Source organism: Camarhynchus parvulus, chromosome 1A (genome assembly GCF_901933205.1).
Source record: "Camarhynchus parvulus chromosome 1A, STF_HiC, whole genome shotgun sequence".
In the NCBI taxonomy this organism is placed as follows: domain Eukaryota; kingdom Metazoa; phylum Chordata; class Aves; order Passeriformes; family Thraupidae; genus Camarhynchus; species Camarhynchus parvulus.
In genome coordinates, this window is record NC_044586.1 from 38041648 (window position 1) to 38058448 (window position 16801).

At 38.7% G+C, this 16801-nt stretch overlaps 1 protein-coding gene across 3 annotated transcripts in view; it reads right to left on the reverse strand.

The window, feature by feature from the left end:
• The window catches only part of SRGAP1 (SLIT-ROBO Rho GTPase activating protein 1), a 137109-nt gene that overhangs the window by 53239 nt on the left and 67069 nt on the right, over positions 1-16801 (reverse strand). For all 3 annotated transcript variants that reach the window (XM_030960325.1, XM_030960324.1, XM_030960326.1), the window contains exons 3-4: positions 15599-15761; positions 7336-7398 (exon numbers count right to left, since the gene is read on the reverse strand). In XM_030960325.1, coding sequence (XP_030816185.1) covers positions 7336-7398; positions 15599-15761 — 226 coding nt within the window. The remainder of the gene's footprint in view (positions 1-7335; positions 7399-15598; positions 15762-16801) is intronic.

Genomic DNA, 16801 nt, shown 5'->3' on the forward strand with positions numbered 1-16801 from the left:
AGATCTTTCAATACTGTCTCTCAGAGTATCCTTCTGGATAAAATGTCCAGCACACAGCTGGATAAACACCTCATGTGATAGGTGAGCAACTGGCCCATTGGTTGGGCACAGTTATAGTGAATGGGGCGACATCAGGCTGGTGATCTGTCACTAGCAGGGTTCTGCAGGGCTGGCTTAGGTCCTGTGCTCTTCAACAGCTTCATTAATGACTTGTATGCATGACTAGAAGGGGTACTAAACAAGTTCACAGCTGACACAAAACTGGGAGAAGCTGCTGACTCCCTCCAAAGCAGGGAGGCCCTGCAGAGAGACCGTGACAAATTAAGAGAACTGGGCAATCACCAACCTCATGAAGTTCATCAAAGGAAAGGTGTTGGGACTCTGCACCTGGGATGGGGCAGCCCTGCATGAATGGACGGACTGGGGAATGAGAGGCTGGAGGGCAGTGCCATGGAAAGGGACCATGGGCTCCTGGTTGAGGGGAAGTTGGATATGAGTCAGCGGTGCCCTGGCAGCCAGGAAGGCCTCCCATGTCCTGGAGTGTATCAGGCACAGCATTGCCAGCAGGCAAGGGAGGGGATGGCCTCACCTTAATAACTGTGTGCAGTTTTGGGAGCCGCAACAGAAGAGGGATATAAAGCTATTGGAAAGTGCTCCATAGAAGGGCAACAAAGATGGTGAAGTGCCTTGAGGGGAAGCTGTATGAGGAGTGGCTGAGCTCACTTGGTCTCTTCAGCCCGGAGAACAGGAGATTGAGGGGAGAGCTCATTGCCATTGGCAACTTCCTCATGAGGGGCAGACACTGATTTCTTCTCTGTGGTCACCAGTGACAGGTTCCAAGGGAATGGCCTGAAATTGTCATGGGAAGTTTAACTTGGATATTAGAAAAAGGTTCTTCACCCTGAGGGTGGCTGGGCACTGGAACAGACTCCCCAGGGAAGTGGTCACAGCACCAAGCCCTGCCTGAGTTCAGGATAACACTCTTGGGCACATGGCATCATTCTTGGGGATGGTGTTATGCAGGGCCAGGAGCTGGATTCTATGATCCTTGAGGGTCCATTCCAACTCAGCATATTCTGTGATCCTGTATCAAATATATCTCAAATTTTTCTAACTGCATCTCAAAGCACTTAAATGATGAAACAAGGATTTGTTCTGCTTGCCAAAAGCAGCAAGCATCGAAGTTCTTAAACTAACAGATTATGTTCTTAAACTAGCATAAATGTCCTTCTGCAGTGGCTGACACTTCAGCTTACCTCCTTGCTGAAAGAAGCACTCCTTGAAGGAGTACAAGGGTATCTCTGTTCTCACCAGTATCTCCACACTGACTCCACTAGCTTCACCTCACCAAGGAGTGTTTCTTCCTCCCACTACTTGCTTACAGCACATGCTACCAAATCCAGTGTCTCACTCCACACAGATTGATAGGCAAGTTTTGTGGGAGAACTACATGGAACTCATAGCCTTCACAGGGAATGAAGATGTCCACTTGAAATCCATGTTCTCACAACAAACTCTGCACAAGTTCTGGTCCAAATGGTTTCCTAAATAACTGAAATTCAAAAAGAAGTCCTTTCTCTGTACTCACAGGGCTGGACATCAGTCAGTCAGTCCTACCCAAGTCTCACTGGCTTAGGAATCAATACAGACTCTGGAAGAGCAGTGATCAGCCTAGGCATGTGACTCCTGTCCAGTCTGTGATATTGATAGCATGCTTATCTCATGCACTAGTGACATCATTATTTTGCAAGCCTTTGGGGAAAATGTCTTAATGATTTCTCAGCCTTTTTCATGATGTGTCAATGCTTTTTTAAGAGCTGATATTGCAGCAGCTGAACTTAATTTGAGAAAGCATTAGAGAGACACATATGGAAAAATAAATGGGAATAAGCCAGGGAGTTGGCTTCCAAGTATTTCAGTGCATACTTCCCCAACAAACTGGCTTAGAATTTGCTGGCTAAGTTGCATATACGATTCTTTCCCTTAACACTATGTCATCTTTTTGCCTTGGAGTTTTTCAGACTGTTAGATGTTGTTAAACACAGTAACAGGCTTTCCTAAAAAGACTTATTGTATGAAAAGTTCTGAGATTTGTAGGCTTCTGATCTGTGAACAAGCAACAGAATCACAGATCTGTTATTCAAACTATGAAACATGTAATAATTCTTCTCAAATGTCCAAACTGTTGAACTGACAGACCCTCCTGTGTGCGTATCCATCACTGAAATGATTTTAGTTAGTCTCCAAAGTGTTTACTGATCTGCCATCAAGCACGCACTGAAAAAAGAGAGCAAGGTTGTAATTTTGCAGATGCTGAACTGTCATAATGATATTTGCTGCATTTCTCCACTGTAGTGAACCAGCATTGTTAAAAGCATATTAGTACCTTTCTAAAATTAAATATTGAGTTTATCTCCTATTAATTTATCAGGTTTATTCTGCTGATCAAGGGATGTAAAATATATATTTTTCAGATGACTGTGTCAGACTACAAGCAGATGAAAAAGATTATGCTACCCTAACTATGTACTCTCACATTTGCAGGTGACAGACTGTTCACTTGGTAGCATAAACATCTCAATTTGTGAGCCAAAGTTTCAGCATCATTCATAAGAGCTCAGCAAACAGGCTTAAGGCAGAAGATAATATTTATCACAAGGAAGGGCACACTAGAGTATATCCTTAGGTAATTATTTTATTTAACCCCACAGCTGTTATCTAGACAAACCCATCAACAAGACAGTAATTATGGCCCATAAGTGAAGAATGTTCCCCGAGCAGGGGACTAGCTCTCCTTCTCTACACACATGCTTCTTTTCTACAAAACTCAAACCAAGGCAAGATTGAAAACTAGAGTTAAAATAGATTGAAATTACTGTGTTAACATGTACTTTATTTTTATAATAAAACTGCATAATTAAGAGCCTTTTCACAGTGTTTCTCGGGAAATAGTAATTTCCTAGCTCATCCCTGGTGTATTTATCATGTTTGAATTGTTTTAGAATTGTCTCTGCTAAGCTGTGAGTTCTTCTCAGAAGGTGGAGTCACAAGGGTTTTATTAAACTGGGTTAGTTAGTGCTCTGCACAAGAAATAAGCAAAATCTTATGCCAATTTTACCACCAGTGGCCTCTAGCAGTTAAGTAGGCTCAGAATGAGCTGTTGTCAGCATCCTGTTCACTCATTCCAAGTCAAACTCTGCTGTGGTTTTAGGAATTGTCACTTATATATTACTATCAATACAGGATTACTGATTTCACCTTCTCAGATCTCTGATGTGCCACAGTAAACTGAACTTAAATTTTTGAAGAGGAATCAGATTCTGTGTTATTTCAGCAAAGAAAAAAAGAAAATCTGGCATCAACTACCTTGAAAAATTAAATAGCCAGGATTTTTCAAGAGTAAGATAAATCAATGGAAAATGCAAGTGGCACAGCAGCCCTGTCTTTTTTAACATCCCAGTGGCTTTGGACTGTCCTCACTTCTTCCTTTTTCAGAGCACTTTACATTTGCACTATTTGTGAAATGTGTGATGCTAGTAGGATTAATTTGGAAAGCCAAGGGGGAGACATGAAGATATACTTTTATGATGTGTATCACTTTTCTACAGCATTTGCCCTCAGCCTTACTACTGGAACAGCTTTGTATTTGCAGCAAACCTGTGACCTTCCTGACATCTTTAGAGGATATTTATGAATATGTCCTGACCCCTAAATAAGTCCAGTGAAGATCTCTCTCCAACACAAGAAAAATGTCTGCCTACCTTCTGTTCCCTGTCATTCCCCATCATTCAGACATTATTGCTATATGCCAGTACCTGATCTGACAAGGCAAGGTATTTTAGCTTCCCAGAGAAATAGAAGAAGAGTTTGAAGGGAGTTTTCTATGCTGCAAAGATGATTTATTGCAAAGTCAATAATCTGTTGTCTCTTTAAGTCAATGTGTAAGAAGATTTCTAAATCAATCACTTCACAAAAGAATAAACCAAACATCTTCCAGCTTTCAGTTTGACTAACTTTTCTTCCTGTAAATGCCAGGAAAACTCCTATCTGTGACCCCATACAACTACTTGAGCTCCCCTTTCCCCACCCCCCTCATTCAAAAGGTACATTTAATTGTAGTTTCTATAGCTTATATTCTTATCTGAAACATGGGACTGATTCCTGGCCTGTACTGGCTGAAAGTGTGGTAAGGAGAGGAGTAAGGGAGGAGTGCAGCTGCTGGGGTGCTGCAGACCTAAAATTACCAACTGCCTGGCACAGCCATGCAGACACCAGGCAGAGCTTTAAGTATCTGCCAGTCAGAATTTACTGAACTCACAAAGATACAAAATGAAGCTTAGCTATTAAATTGGTTTTAGAATGATGATTTCAGTCCTAATTTTAAAATCCATGCATAAAATACTGAAAATAGAGAGTTTTAAGATGCATTTTTGTTAGTTGCAAAGCATGTCAAAAATCTATGTAATGTAACATTTAAAAAACGTTTACAAAGAAGAGATGGAAAATTAGAAAGTAAGGTTTCCCTTACAAAATTCTGATTATTCCAGCAAAATAAGTCTGCTTTGTTCTGGGAACATCTGAAGTTGTGGTTCACTTGCTTCTGTTTTTATTTCTTCACCAATCCTGTACATGATGTGTAGTTTTAATGAGGACAGCACAAGCTAAAGGCCTTAATTTACAGACCTTTGCTGTAAGATAAGGCATGATGATAAGAAATAACCATATTATTAAAGCTTCTTCATACACACTAAAAGCTCTGATACTTTCCCCCTACTCAAAGGCTTTGGAGGTATTTAAATTCCAATATGATACCACATTCTAAGTTACACTTCATGAAGGCACCTTTCCTTTCAAACAACTAGAACTAACCAGTAGGGAGAGACACTTCAGTATTAGTATATTACTCACAGATTTCATATAAATTTGCCTTTTTCAGACACAATGATTTATCTCACAATAGAAAGACTGATTTCTTTTAAACTTTCCCCCTCTCTATAAACCATGGGGCAAACAAGTAGATGACATTTCCTTTTTGTGACTGAGAAATGTCACTGCTGGAGATTAAATCTGTCGATACTTGTTCTGATAAGGCCACTATGATCTTATTCTGTACACAGTAAATGTCATAAAGAATTAAAAACCTGTGCATGAGGTCCCCATCTGTCTAGATACTGTTCTATCTTTATGTACATGAGTAGATATAATACACACATATGATGATGACCATTCTAAACATTCAAGCAGTGAAACAGATGCTACTGTGCACCATATTGTCACTTTATTATGTGTGGGCTTTATTTAGCTAAAGTGGACATGTACAGCTGACCAAGCCCTTTGCAATCAATGAAAAGCTGGGCAATGAAGTTAACAGTACAGATCACTTAATCTGATGCAGATTCTTGCATCTGATTAAAGGGGTCTCATCTGCCCATATTAGATTTCCAGGGACTTTAGCTGGAACACAGACAGCATGCTAAAATATTTGTATCTACACTGCAGATGTCTGAAAATCAGGTAAAATAAATTCCATCCCAAGAAACCATCTTGCAGCAGTAGCCTGACTCACGCTGTGGACAAATTCAGAATTTTTATAACATAAAAATATACCCATTAAAAAATAAATCTTTAATTCTAAGAAAGGAATTAGCATGCACTGGAAGCCATAATATGCAAGTTAATATCTGATGAAATCTGATGTTATCAGAGTGTATATATAGCACTAGTGTGAAGAAAAAGAATGAAAATACTGAAGTCCAGTCCTGCAGATTTTCAGTGGTACTTCAGAAAAGTATTTCAGCACATGCTTCACTGTTTCCCTACCCTGGGAGCACAGGCACTAATCCCAAGCCTTGCCAGACACTGGAGTTATGCAACTGTTTAATTGAAACAAGGCTGTATCTTCAGGACTTATTCAGCACTGAAGTCCCACTTGTGCCATGGCTCCGGCAGCCGCTGATCCCCCAGCTGTGGGAATGGTCTGTGCCTATCGCTGCTTTGCAGGAGCTGATCCCAGAACACTTCACTGACTGCAGGCCTCAGCCAAGAAGGCTTTGCAGTGTCACACCCTACAAAATCCTGGTCGCTTCAGATTTAAAAAACCCCAAAGAAAATCCCAAACAAACAAAATAAAAAGTGGTGGTTTAGGAAGGCTTTGGGAATCTGTCCATAACATTTAAAAATAACTCAGGGCAGAAAGACAAGACTAATTTTCTTTGCATCTCCTTTTTGCCACCTAAGTTTTTCTTGAGTTTAAATGTTCTTCATCCACTGATGGCTGCACAATTTTCCCTAGGACAAAGGAAAAATCACCAAGATGCACAAAACTAATGTTTGGGCTCTGCCTGTGGAGAAGGGATCACTGATAGCTTCCTAAACTTCACAAATGTTTCTTGATATCAATACTGTAAGGTTTTTTATGATCTTCAAAATCTTGAGGATGGGGAACAGAGATGCCTAGAGATTGTTATGCAGGGTACTGGAGCATATATGTTTCAGTTCTTCCAGAAAAAAAAAGAAGAGGATTTTAATATACAATTCCTGAATGAGCAGAAATCAAAAGGCTTTTACAAGAGATGCATATCACCAGTTAATCTTAATTCTACAGCTGTGTTTCAAAAAAAGGGTAATTTTTGCTTCTTTTCTTTTTCAAAACATACCACCTCAGAAAATAGCTGGGAAAATAGTTATCAGGTAGACGAGACATTGTTTTGTAGTACCAAGTTGCATAAATGGGTTTCAAACAAGAAAATAGAAATTCAGACCGAAGTTTTCTCAGATTTTCCTATGGATTAGCAGGAGCTTGCCAGAATGTTCACAGTGTTTTTTCTTGATCTCTCTAAATGGTATGGGAAGTCTACAAAACCCTCTGTTTTTCTTTTCATTATTTACTTATCTGAGTCAGGGATGGGGAAGGGCACATAAGTAACATTTAGACAGCACAGCACTGGATCGGCAAACCCCTATGATTTTTATGTAGTCCACAGGTCAAACTAAGCAGATGGCAGCATGGACAAAAACAAAGCAAAAAGAAAAGTTTGCTCTGGTAGCTCTGAGTAGAAATGTCTCATTAATAAACAACAAAACTCCTAATAAATTGGCTTACCAGAGTCTGGAGGAAAAAAGGGGTTGCAAGTAAAGAGTAATCCTGAAAGCATTATCATATGTATTTTAAACAAGTAAGTAGTCTTTTCAAAAATATAGTTTAGGCTTGTGTAAAACATAAAAATAAGTAACTCCATTGGGGGCAACTTAGTCAATGCAAGTCCACTTAAAGCTTACAGAAGTAGTCTGATATGGAATTTGCATAAGATAAGCTAAGTAAGTAACTGTACTTACTGTGTAAAGCTCGTTAAGTACTTTCATTAAGTCTTCATGAAGCTGAAATGAAATCTCTTTACTCTGTAATTAAAAAGAATCATTAGAAAAGGGCATGTAAAAACTGCATCATACATTTGTTTCTTGATATTTATACTCATTGCTCATCCTAGACAGTGAATGCAATGTTGCTCCCAAAAACCATTCTGAATTACAGTGCACTAAAAAGAGTGATTCAGGGATGCAGAGGCAGACAGATAACATCTGGACAGAAGACGCCTAAGAAGAAACCCAGAAGGAATTTTAAGGTATTTTTCCCATAAAGCATCAGGAAATTAGGTGCCAACAGAAAGGGGAAAGTTCAAGATTAATGTTTCCAATAGAACAGTGTACTGTTTTATAATTGCTATGATATATACAAAAACGAAACCATGCAGAATGTGATATTCCAGAGGGACATCCTGCCCAATTTTGCATCTAGTCTTTGTTTCTCAGCAAATACAACTATCTAAATATTTATGCAAGAAATAATTGTGCCCCCTCTTTGAAACAGATAGCCAACTGCATAATATTCCACAGAGTGGGCTACTGAACCAGCTTTGTTTAGCTTTTCTGGACTGTGACTTTACTTTCATTCTGACCCAGAAAAAAAAGAAATCCTTAGCAGCAGTTATTATCAAAGCAAATATGTCAAAACAAGAGCATTTAATTGGAGTCTCATTGAAATATATTTCTTTGTTAGTTTTCCACAGCAGCTCAATCTGATGAAAATGGTGGCAACTGTGCAAGAGTTCAAGGCATTTGTATCACAGCGTTTGGAAAGCAGCTACTGAACAGAGCTATGGGACTTGGCAAACAGCCTGGCTACACTTCTGCTGTGATGCTCAGTATTCTAACATCCATGCTGGAAGCATCAGATTTTTTTTTTCTGTGAATAAATGGATAATTAGTCTGGTTTCTAAAAACTTCAACAGCATGATAATGGCCTTAGCTATGAGAAGTACTTTGTATTTGTATGGAAGCCAAAGGAAAATCCTCAGGGACAACTCATCTCCAAAGCTGATAGTGCATATTTGGCCATCACTAAAACACCTGAAGGAATAATGGGTTTCTGAATGAGAATTTGCAGCACAACATCCACATATGAGGAGAAACTACATCACACATCCCACCCACTGTGTCTTCCAGGAGGATGAAACACAAACATACAGTAGCTCAAACAGAAAATTTGGGGTGTTTTTTTTCTCCTGCTCCAACTATCCTACTTTAACTCTGGGCAATATTTTAAAGCACTCATCATATTACTTATCAGTATTCACTCCAATCATTAAATGCAAGATGGTTTTACACTGACAAGAAGCTAGGAATATAATTTAAAAAAACACTTCAGTGAAATTCTTGTATTCCCAAGGGCATTAGCTGTAGTAGCTAAGGCACAATTAGGCAGCTGCTCTGAAGCTGAGGTACACAAAATTACTGTGAAACCTTCCTTATTGCTTATACTTTTCAAAGATGTATTTTCATGACGTATGCATTAGTTCCAAAGTATCTAGAACACAAAGCTTACTACTTCCATTTCTTTGCAATATCATATTATTTTCATCTAATAAGAAGGACAAAATTTCATAAATGTAGTAGTAGAGTGCTTATGAAGAATTGAAAAGGACAGCAGATTTGCAAGCTGCTCTAGGGAAATGCTATAAAATCTTTAGGAAAAATTCTGAGGTGCTTTTCATTGCTTTACATTGGCACCCTGCCTTTAAAAGTCAGCAGCACAACTTACAACTTACGCATCTCCTCAAAGCTCCAAGCAGAGGCCACCTGTTTATTCTTGGATAGATGCTTCTATAGCGCTGAATGTGAGTAGTTTTTAAATTTAGCAGAAAGAAGGGCAAAACATACAAATAAGATGTTTGACATTAAGATGAGAGCATACCCATGTGGGAGGAAAGTCTAGATGAAGTCCAGCTTCAAGCAATTTATCCCTTTCAACTGTTGCTCACAGCCATCTTGAGGCTGATGAGAAGTCAAGCCCAACCGCGATTCTAAGGCAGGATGCCTTAACCTGGTAGTGCTGAAGTTTGTTTGAGAAGGTGAGACAGAAAACCCCAAATCAATTTTCTATTTACCCCTTGAGATTTTACTGTAAGCAAAGTACACACAGTTCATTGAAGGATGGATCCTCCTTTCAATGCAGTCCCACCTTTGATGCAAGTAGACACCAGATGAGCTGAGGATTTGGTGAATGATCACTATTTACTAGGACCCATTTTTTCCCTTTGCTCCTTTCAAGCTCTGTCTCCAGGAATGAAATACAAACAGTGCAGCCCTCAGGATTTACTAGCTATCATGCATACATGATCTTTTCCAGGGCAACAGAGTGATCAATGGTAAATTTGAAAGTGAATGGAAGAGATCACAACAAAGAAAGATGCTTTTACAGAAGGACAATAAACTTTAAAATGGAAAGCAAAAAGAGAAGGAGGGAGGTAATCAGCAAAAAGAGTGAAAATTGGGGAGTTGCAACCAAGCAATGCCACACAATCACAAAGGAGTCATCCCTCCACCACTTCATCTGTGGACTCCAACTAGCAAAGGATGCCTGCAGTAATGGATAACATTTCAAACTATTTCAATTCTGATGAAAGATTTTGCAGGAATTGTCCAAAAAATAAAGAAATTTGGTTAAATTTAGCAGTATAAAAGGGATTTATTTTTCAAGAACCAACACATTTTTCTTTACCACTTAGGATCAAGAAACACTGACTTGAGTGGCAAGCAATATGGCTTTTAGTGTGTAATATATGACATATTAGAGCACCAGCTAAGAAGTGAATTTATTTTCAGTGGTAAATTGCTTTCCTACTTCTTGTCTATGCTACCTATTCCTTGCAGTAGAATTCAGCATGTGTGAATGGTGTGCTCCTCTAGGAGCCTGTCCATAGGGTACCCAAACAACAGAAAGTAAGATGCAGCACACATGTTCCCAGAGCTGAGTTGATAGCTCTAATCAGGCTATTAAAACCTAACAAACAATCACTGAAGGTGCTTAGTTATTCACTGTGCCCCTGAGAAATGCGCTAGTACCTATTAACCAAAGGAATGAAGAATGTAATAAAAATGTCAGAGCACATGCAAATTCCTGCTAAAAATATTATATATGTTACTAATTTGGTTCAAGACATTAAGAGACAGTAGTGTATTTTTTTCACTTGCTAGCAGCATAGATCATACACATGCAACCGACAAGCAAATGTACCTAAACCCTCCTTCTGGTATGTGCTCAACTTTCAACACATCAGTGCTCCTACTGATGTTATTAAGATTTGTATTTCTGGATAAAAGTCTGAGAAACTTAAAATTTTATTCCACATTAATATCTTTTCATTGAAGTCTGTTAATTTTTTTTCCATACATTTAGGTTAAAGCATAATTTGGCACTCCAGCTTTACTCTTGTTTATTTTAACTGAAATTTAAGGGTCAGTCCAGTTCTTCCTGGAGCTCTTTAGTGCCTGTATTTAGCCTACACAACTACTTACTACACAACTACTCAGTTAACATAATTTAAGGAAAATATTCTGTGCCTGTTGCTTTTAAATAAGTGTGCTGCTGGTCCCTGCAGGAAGTGAAGTGCAAACCCTTCTTTTATGGAGGTTTCATGAGCTGTGTGACACTAACATAGCCAACTCAGTAAAATTTTGTCCCAGACTTGCCGGTCTATAGCAACAAACAGCTTTGCTATCCTTTTAAATATTTAAATGTTTAAGAAAATGGTGCAAAAAATTTATATGCCACAATCTGTATAACCCCAAACAGATTCAGTAGGTAGTCATATTCCTTGTTAATAGCCAGATTAAGGAACTAAAATATTTATTGTGCTTGGTTCCTCCAGCATCTTTTACTGTAAACATTGGAAGGTATGTTCATCTTGGCTTATGTAGATTTCTGTCCAAGGAAAATACATGTTTATAAATTATAAATATATAAATCTGCTTAAGGATTTTGTGAGTATGTGTTTATACAGTTGATTATTACTGCTGGGGTAACCAGAATCACTGCATGAAATATTCTGCATAATACTTTTCCCTTCTGCTTGACATTTCTCCTTATTACTTTATTCTTTAATTGTCCCCATGAGGCCAGCTACCCTATCTGCCTGAAGAAACGTGCAAGCATGCAAGGTTTGAACTCCGCTACTTTATTTTTGTAATTTTATGTGCTGCATGAAGTGCAGGTATCAACAGCAATCTTACTGCTTTTACATCCCAGCAACTAAAAAGAAGAGATTAGGTGCCCATCTGAAAGTATGAGGCCTGACATAATGTCTCCTAACAAATGCTAGAAAATCTCTGTACAAGATCCTATCTTTGTCTAGCATTTAGTACATTTAAACAGATGCCAGTTCCTGACCCCTGGAAAAAAAGAATGACAAACAGCTCCTGGGAGAACAAAATTAATTAATATCAACATGTTAAGGAGGCCAGACTAGACAGCAAAGCCATATACAATCAGGTACTTGAATACAACACATCCAGTCCCATCAGACCATGTAAGGCAGAGCCAATAGGGATCATTTCCCCAAAACAATCCAAATATCCAGACAGATGCATAAATGTACACAAAAGGAAAAACAGAATGATGAAGACCAGGGACTGAGACAAGGACAAGGTACAAAGCCTAAGGAACAAGGACACCCTCACCACTACATTTTACCAGATCATCATTGGCTACTGCACACACCTTTTACAGAACAAGGAGAGAAAGGTGCTGCTACAGACTTGTGGCTTGTGCTAAATCTCACATCCGAGGGGTAAGAAACAATACTCCAGTGGAAAGCATGGCTGGGAAAGGAAGAAATTATTGGATCTTTACTACAATTCAAGCTGGAGTCAATCTTAAGATACAAATTCAAGCCACAGTCCTCTAGAAAATGTTGGGCTCATTTCATGGAAAAATTTCACTTGAGAACCAACACGCCCACCAGCAAGATGGAAAAAGTCAGTACTGTCTACCATTGAGAAGCAAAATGGGAAGTCCCATCTTCTTGGAAGGAGAAATGGGGAGAAAAAAAGAGGGAGTAGAAAGAGTCAAGAAGTTCAGAGTGATCAGGGCTTTGCTGCTGTCTCCCCTTATCTTGCTTGCGGGCAATGGGGCAATCCACCCCGAGACTCTTTCTGCAGCAGGAAGACTGAGGTTTCACAGCAGCACAGTGAAGATCTGTTCTGATCAGGGGCTTGGTGTGTGTAGTTACTCTCCACGCTTGGAAATGGAGTTAAAGCACCTTGCTGCTACAGGACTGATGGAGAACTAAAACAAGTTAAAAGTAGTGATGTGTGACACCATGAGATTAATAAGATGTAAGATATATAACTGAAAGATCTAACCATTGAATACAGAGAAGCTTGACTAACTGGTATTTGTAAATTATAGAATCACAGAATTGTAGACATTACATGCTCTTGTGTGTAACACTGTTGAGAGCCAACAGAGTACAGATATTTCCTGCCCTTGACTGTGGACTGCAGTAAAACACTAAGCATGCACTTGTTAATCTATTTTTAAAATCTTCATATTTCTGCTTGTTATTTATATTTATTACTTAGAGAGATAGTACATATTTCACAGAACTGTATGATCAGATTCCAGAGTAGAAGTATCTGAAGGACGTGGTTTGTCTCCACTTTAATCAAAAATCTGTGAACAGTGAACAAATTCCACATGCTTTCACAGCAATATGACACCTATTGAGACTGATTATACTTTTTTCTGATACTATTTTATTCTAAATACATTTTTTTTCTGAAAGTAATCTGCAGAATCACAGAAATTGACAGAAATTGCTTAAATATGCTATTTGATGCTAAAAAATCTCCAACAAAATCAATGCCATTTTCTTCAGGGAGAGTACAATTTTGATGGAGGACACTGTTGGCTTTCTCACTGTAAGTCACCTTCTCTTTGCCCCTGCAACCTTTCCTGCAAAGAGAACTGTAGCAGAGTACATGTGTTTTGCATCTGATGTTTTTCTTGCCCAGTAAACATCCATTATGTAGTTCTGTGAGTACCTTAAGTTAGACTGTTCATTCACATGTCACACAAATTATCACAGGATCATGGAAGGGTTTGGGCTGGAAGAACTTCATCATCAGTTCTGCACCCGGGAACTAACAGCAAATAAATCACCAGTACTCTGCAGCAAGCACCATTGCAAGAACTGTGCACTGTACACTGGGGCTCAGTGGAAATACCAACCTTCTGCAACAAGTACTGAGCCTGACAGAATGTCTTAAAAATGTGCGCTCAGAACTGATACTGGTGAACAAGCACTGCCACACTGAGTCCATGCGCCCACGAAGCTCACTTATACCATAGTGAGGTGCTGCATGTGTTCCTGCCACCCTTTCCCTAAAACCCCCTAACTTACGGGACTGGCTCAGATCCCTGCACAGAGCCTTTGCTAGCTCACTCTGCCCACACTCCACCCCAGCTATCAGCTGTTTGACATGATACTCTCACACTGAGTGTCAGCTGGCAAACCCTGATGAAAGGTAGCAAAGGGCTGCTGAGGATCTGGGCTCTACTAGTGTCAGCTTCAGGTTATACATGGCAGGACCACCTCAGTTTCCCTGCTCTTCTTTCCCCTTTTATATTCCGAAGTTAGGAACACAAAAGCAAGAGCAGATGCTAGCACTTCTTCAAGAAGCTGTGCTAGAAAGAGAAAACTTGAAATGTTGCACCTGCATGGGAACAACATGGAGGACAGAGACAAGTTTATCATGGAGATGGGACAATATGCCTCCTGTTAACACACTGAAAATATCCATGTATTTTCCTCTTTTTGAGAGAGAAGCTGCAGCAATCTCCATTAATAAATTACAAGTGAATATAAAAGGACACACACTTGTCCACTGAAAACTTTAACAATATACCATTTTACAGTCTACCTGGACAAAAGGGAAGAAAAAGCTAAATTTCTAGTGCCAAAAAACTGAACTATGCTGAAAGCAAACAGATTTGTCTAATAATGCACACCTATTGAAGAAGATATTTCTGAGACATAAACAAAGGGAAAACTATTCCAGGTTAAAAAAAAAATTCTACTGGCTTGGAACTCTGAGATATCTGCATATAGACAGTACTGCAGCACATTCAAGTCACTTTTCTCATTATTGGATCAATTTCTATAACTATCTTCCATTTCAGTAAATTGAGTGGTCAGTAAATTATAGTTTTACATATCAGACATATTATATGAATAACCCATTACTGATTGAGAAACTATAAACTTCAACTCTGTCCCTGTTACAGGTTTTAATGCATACCAGGAAGTTCTATTTAAATTTTTAACTTTCATTTTCTCCAAGTACAATCTGTGTGGTCCCTAAATGATTCTTCTCCCCACCCCAGTGCTATCTATGGTCGGGTATATGTGAAACCAGTTCCCTGTTTTGAAAACATTAACTTGGGTACTGCTGCTATCATTTCATCACACAATTTACGTCTTTTAACCTTTACTCTTCTTAAACTCTTTTGTATGTTGATTGTCTACCAGCATCTCCCTGTGACTAATATATATGCATTTATAATCTATTTTTCTTTTGAAACATTTTAACAACAATGGCTGCAAACATATTATGTAGATCTTGAGCCAAGGTTGCTTAGTGTTTGCTTAGTACATGAGGGATTTACACACCATGCACGTGTTATGAAAATACACAAAAGTCATGGACAAGGACAAACATGTACAGAGACAACACTTAAAGGCTCTAATAGAAATACTTATCAAAAGTGTATGTTCATATTTAATATTAGGAAGAAAAGGAAACACTTTTAGGAGAATTGCAGCATATGCTACCAACTTTATGTCAAGGGACTAAGAAGCAGATTCTTGCTTCGCCTTCAATCTGTTTCATTCACAATGAAATTATTTTTTAAAATAATTAATTAATACAGTGTTACTATTTTGGGAGACATAAGTGAAAACCGTTTCCTTTCTGCATGGACAGACAAGTGTGCTTTTTAGAAAAGGACAGGCTTTTCCCACTGCTTTTTGGATATTTGTGATTCAGCTCTTAAGGTCACCAGCATATACAGCAGGATCCCAGGCATTTCAGCACTAAGTATCTGCTTCAAAAGACCAGTCATGAAGAATTTATATGTATGCTAAAACAGATTTTATGCTGTGTGTGCTGAATCTTCCCCTCACATGCTATCTATTAGGACACTTTTGCCTGCCTCATGCATCTTACAAGCCTGGATAGAGGGCTGCAGGAGAGGCATTACCTTCTTGAACATTCTGGTGGAGTCTTCACTTATCTGCATGAATCGCATGATCACATTGTTCAGGTAGATCTCACTCAGTGTTGCATGGTCTTTGCTTTCTCTTCTCACTTGGTTCAGGAGTAAGTACCAGCAATTCACTGGTGACAAGAGGTTCTGGTCTTTCCTGAGGAAGGAGATACACACATGTATAACGTATAGAAATGAAAAGGTTATGTTATTAACTGAAACGTCTCACTGACATTTGTAGTCATAACTTGTTACATAAAAATATCTGCATCTGAACACTGTATCCATTCTTGGGATAACTCAGGTTAGGCAAGCCTCAGATGACTTTTAAGACACACTCAAGTCCCATGAGGCATGGATACTCTGCAAGCCACCTTAAAAGTACAAAATACCCTTCCACAAAGCTTAGAGACGGAGTACATGTAAATGTTCAAAATCAATAAAGGTCGTTCCTGGAAGAATAATGGCAATTAATTTTTGATATCAGAAATAAACAAGCACTGGAAGCACAACCCAAATTCTTCATGAGCAAAATTGCAGGTGTAGCTGTTTCACTGCACTGGATTTGTATAACTGATGAAGTAGAAGAAAATGTCTCAAGCATCCATATTCTGTAAGCAATGTTCAGAAATTCACAGCATTCATAAATACACTGCTACTGCTAGTCCTAGATGTGTCAATTACAAGACAAAGAGCAGGACTGGACGTTTTCCAGTGATCCAATTCTGAATTCCCATGACAGACTGTTTGCAATGCAGGCCCACTCCCAGCTTTAATGTAGCAAAAAGTGAAATAAAAGATGACTTCTCATTTCTTTTACACAAGGCAAAATAAAAATACATGTAGTTCACAACTATTTCACAGACAAAAAAAACTTTATATAATTTGTCTTATGATTTTATTGACATTTTAGTATAAAGTTTGCCTTCCAACTAACTGCTCCAGAAACTTGCTGCTCTTTTTTTTTCCCTCTTTTACAGGGATTCTCCTTTAGTTAAAAGGATAAAGCACATGAGGACCAAACAGGCAGAAGTGGTGATGAATTGAGAGAAACTCCTGCAACTCTTGGCAAACTCTTCTAATAATTAGCTGTTCTCATTGTTAGAAGTATGGCCTTTAATTCCCATCTAATCATCTACTTTCAGCTCTCACCCTCAGAATCAAAGCAACAAGGAATGATTAACAGAGAAAAGTATT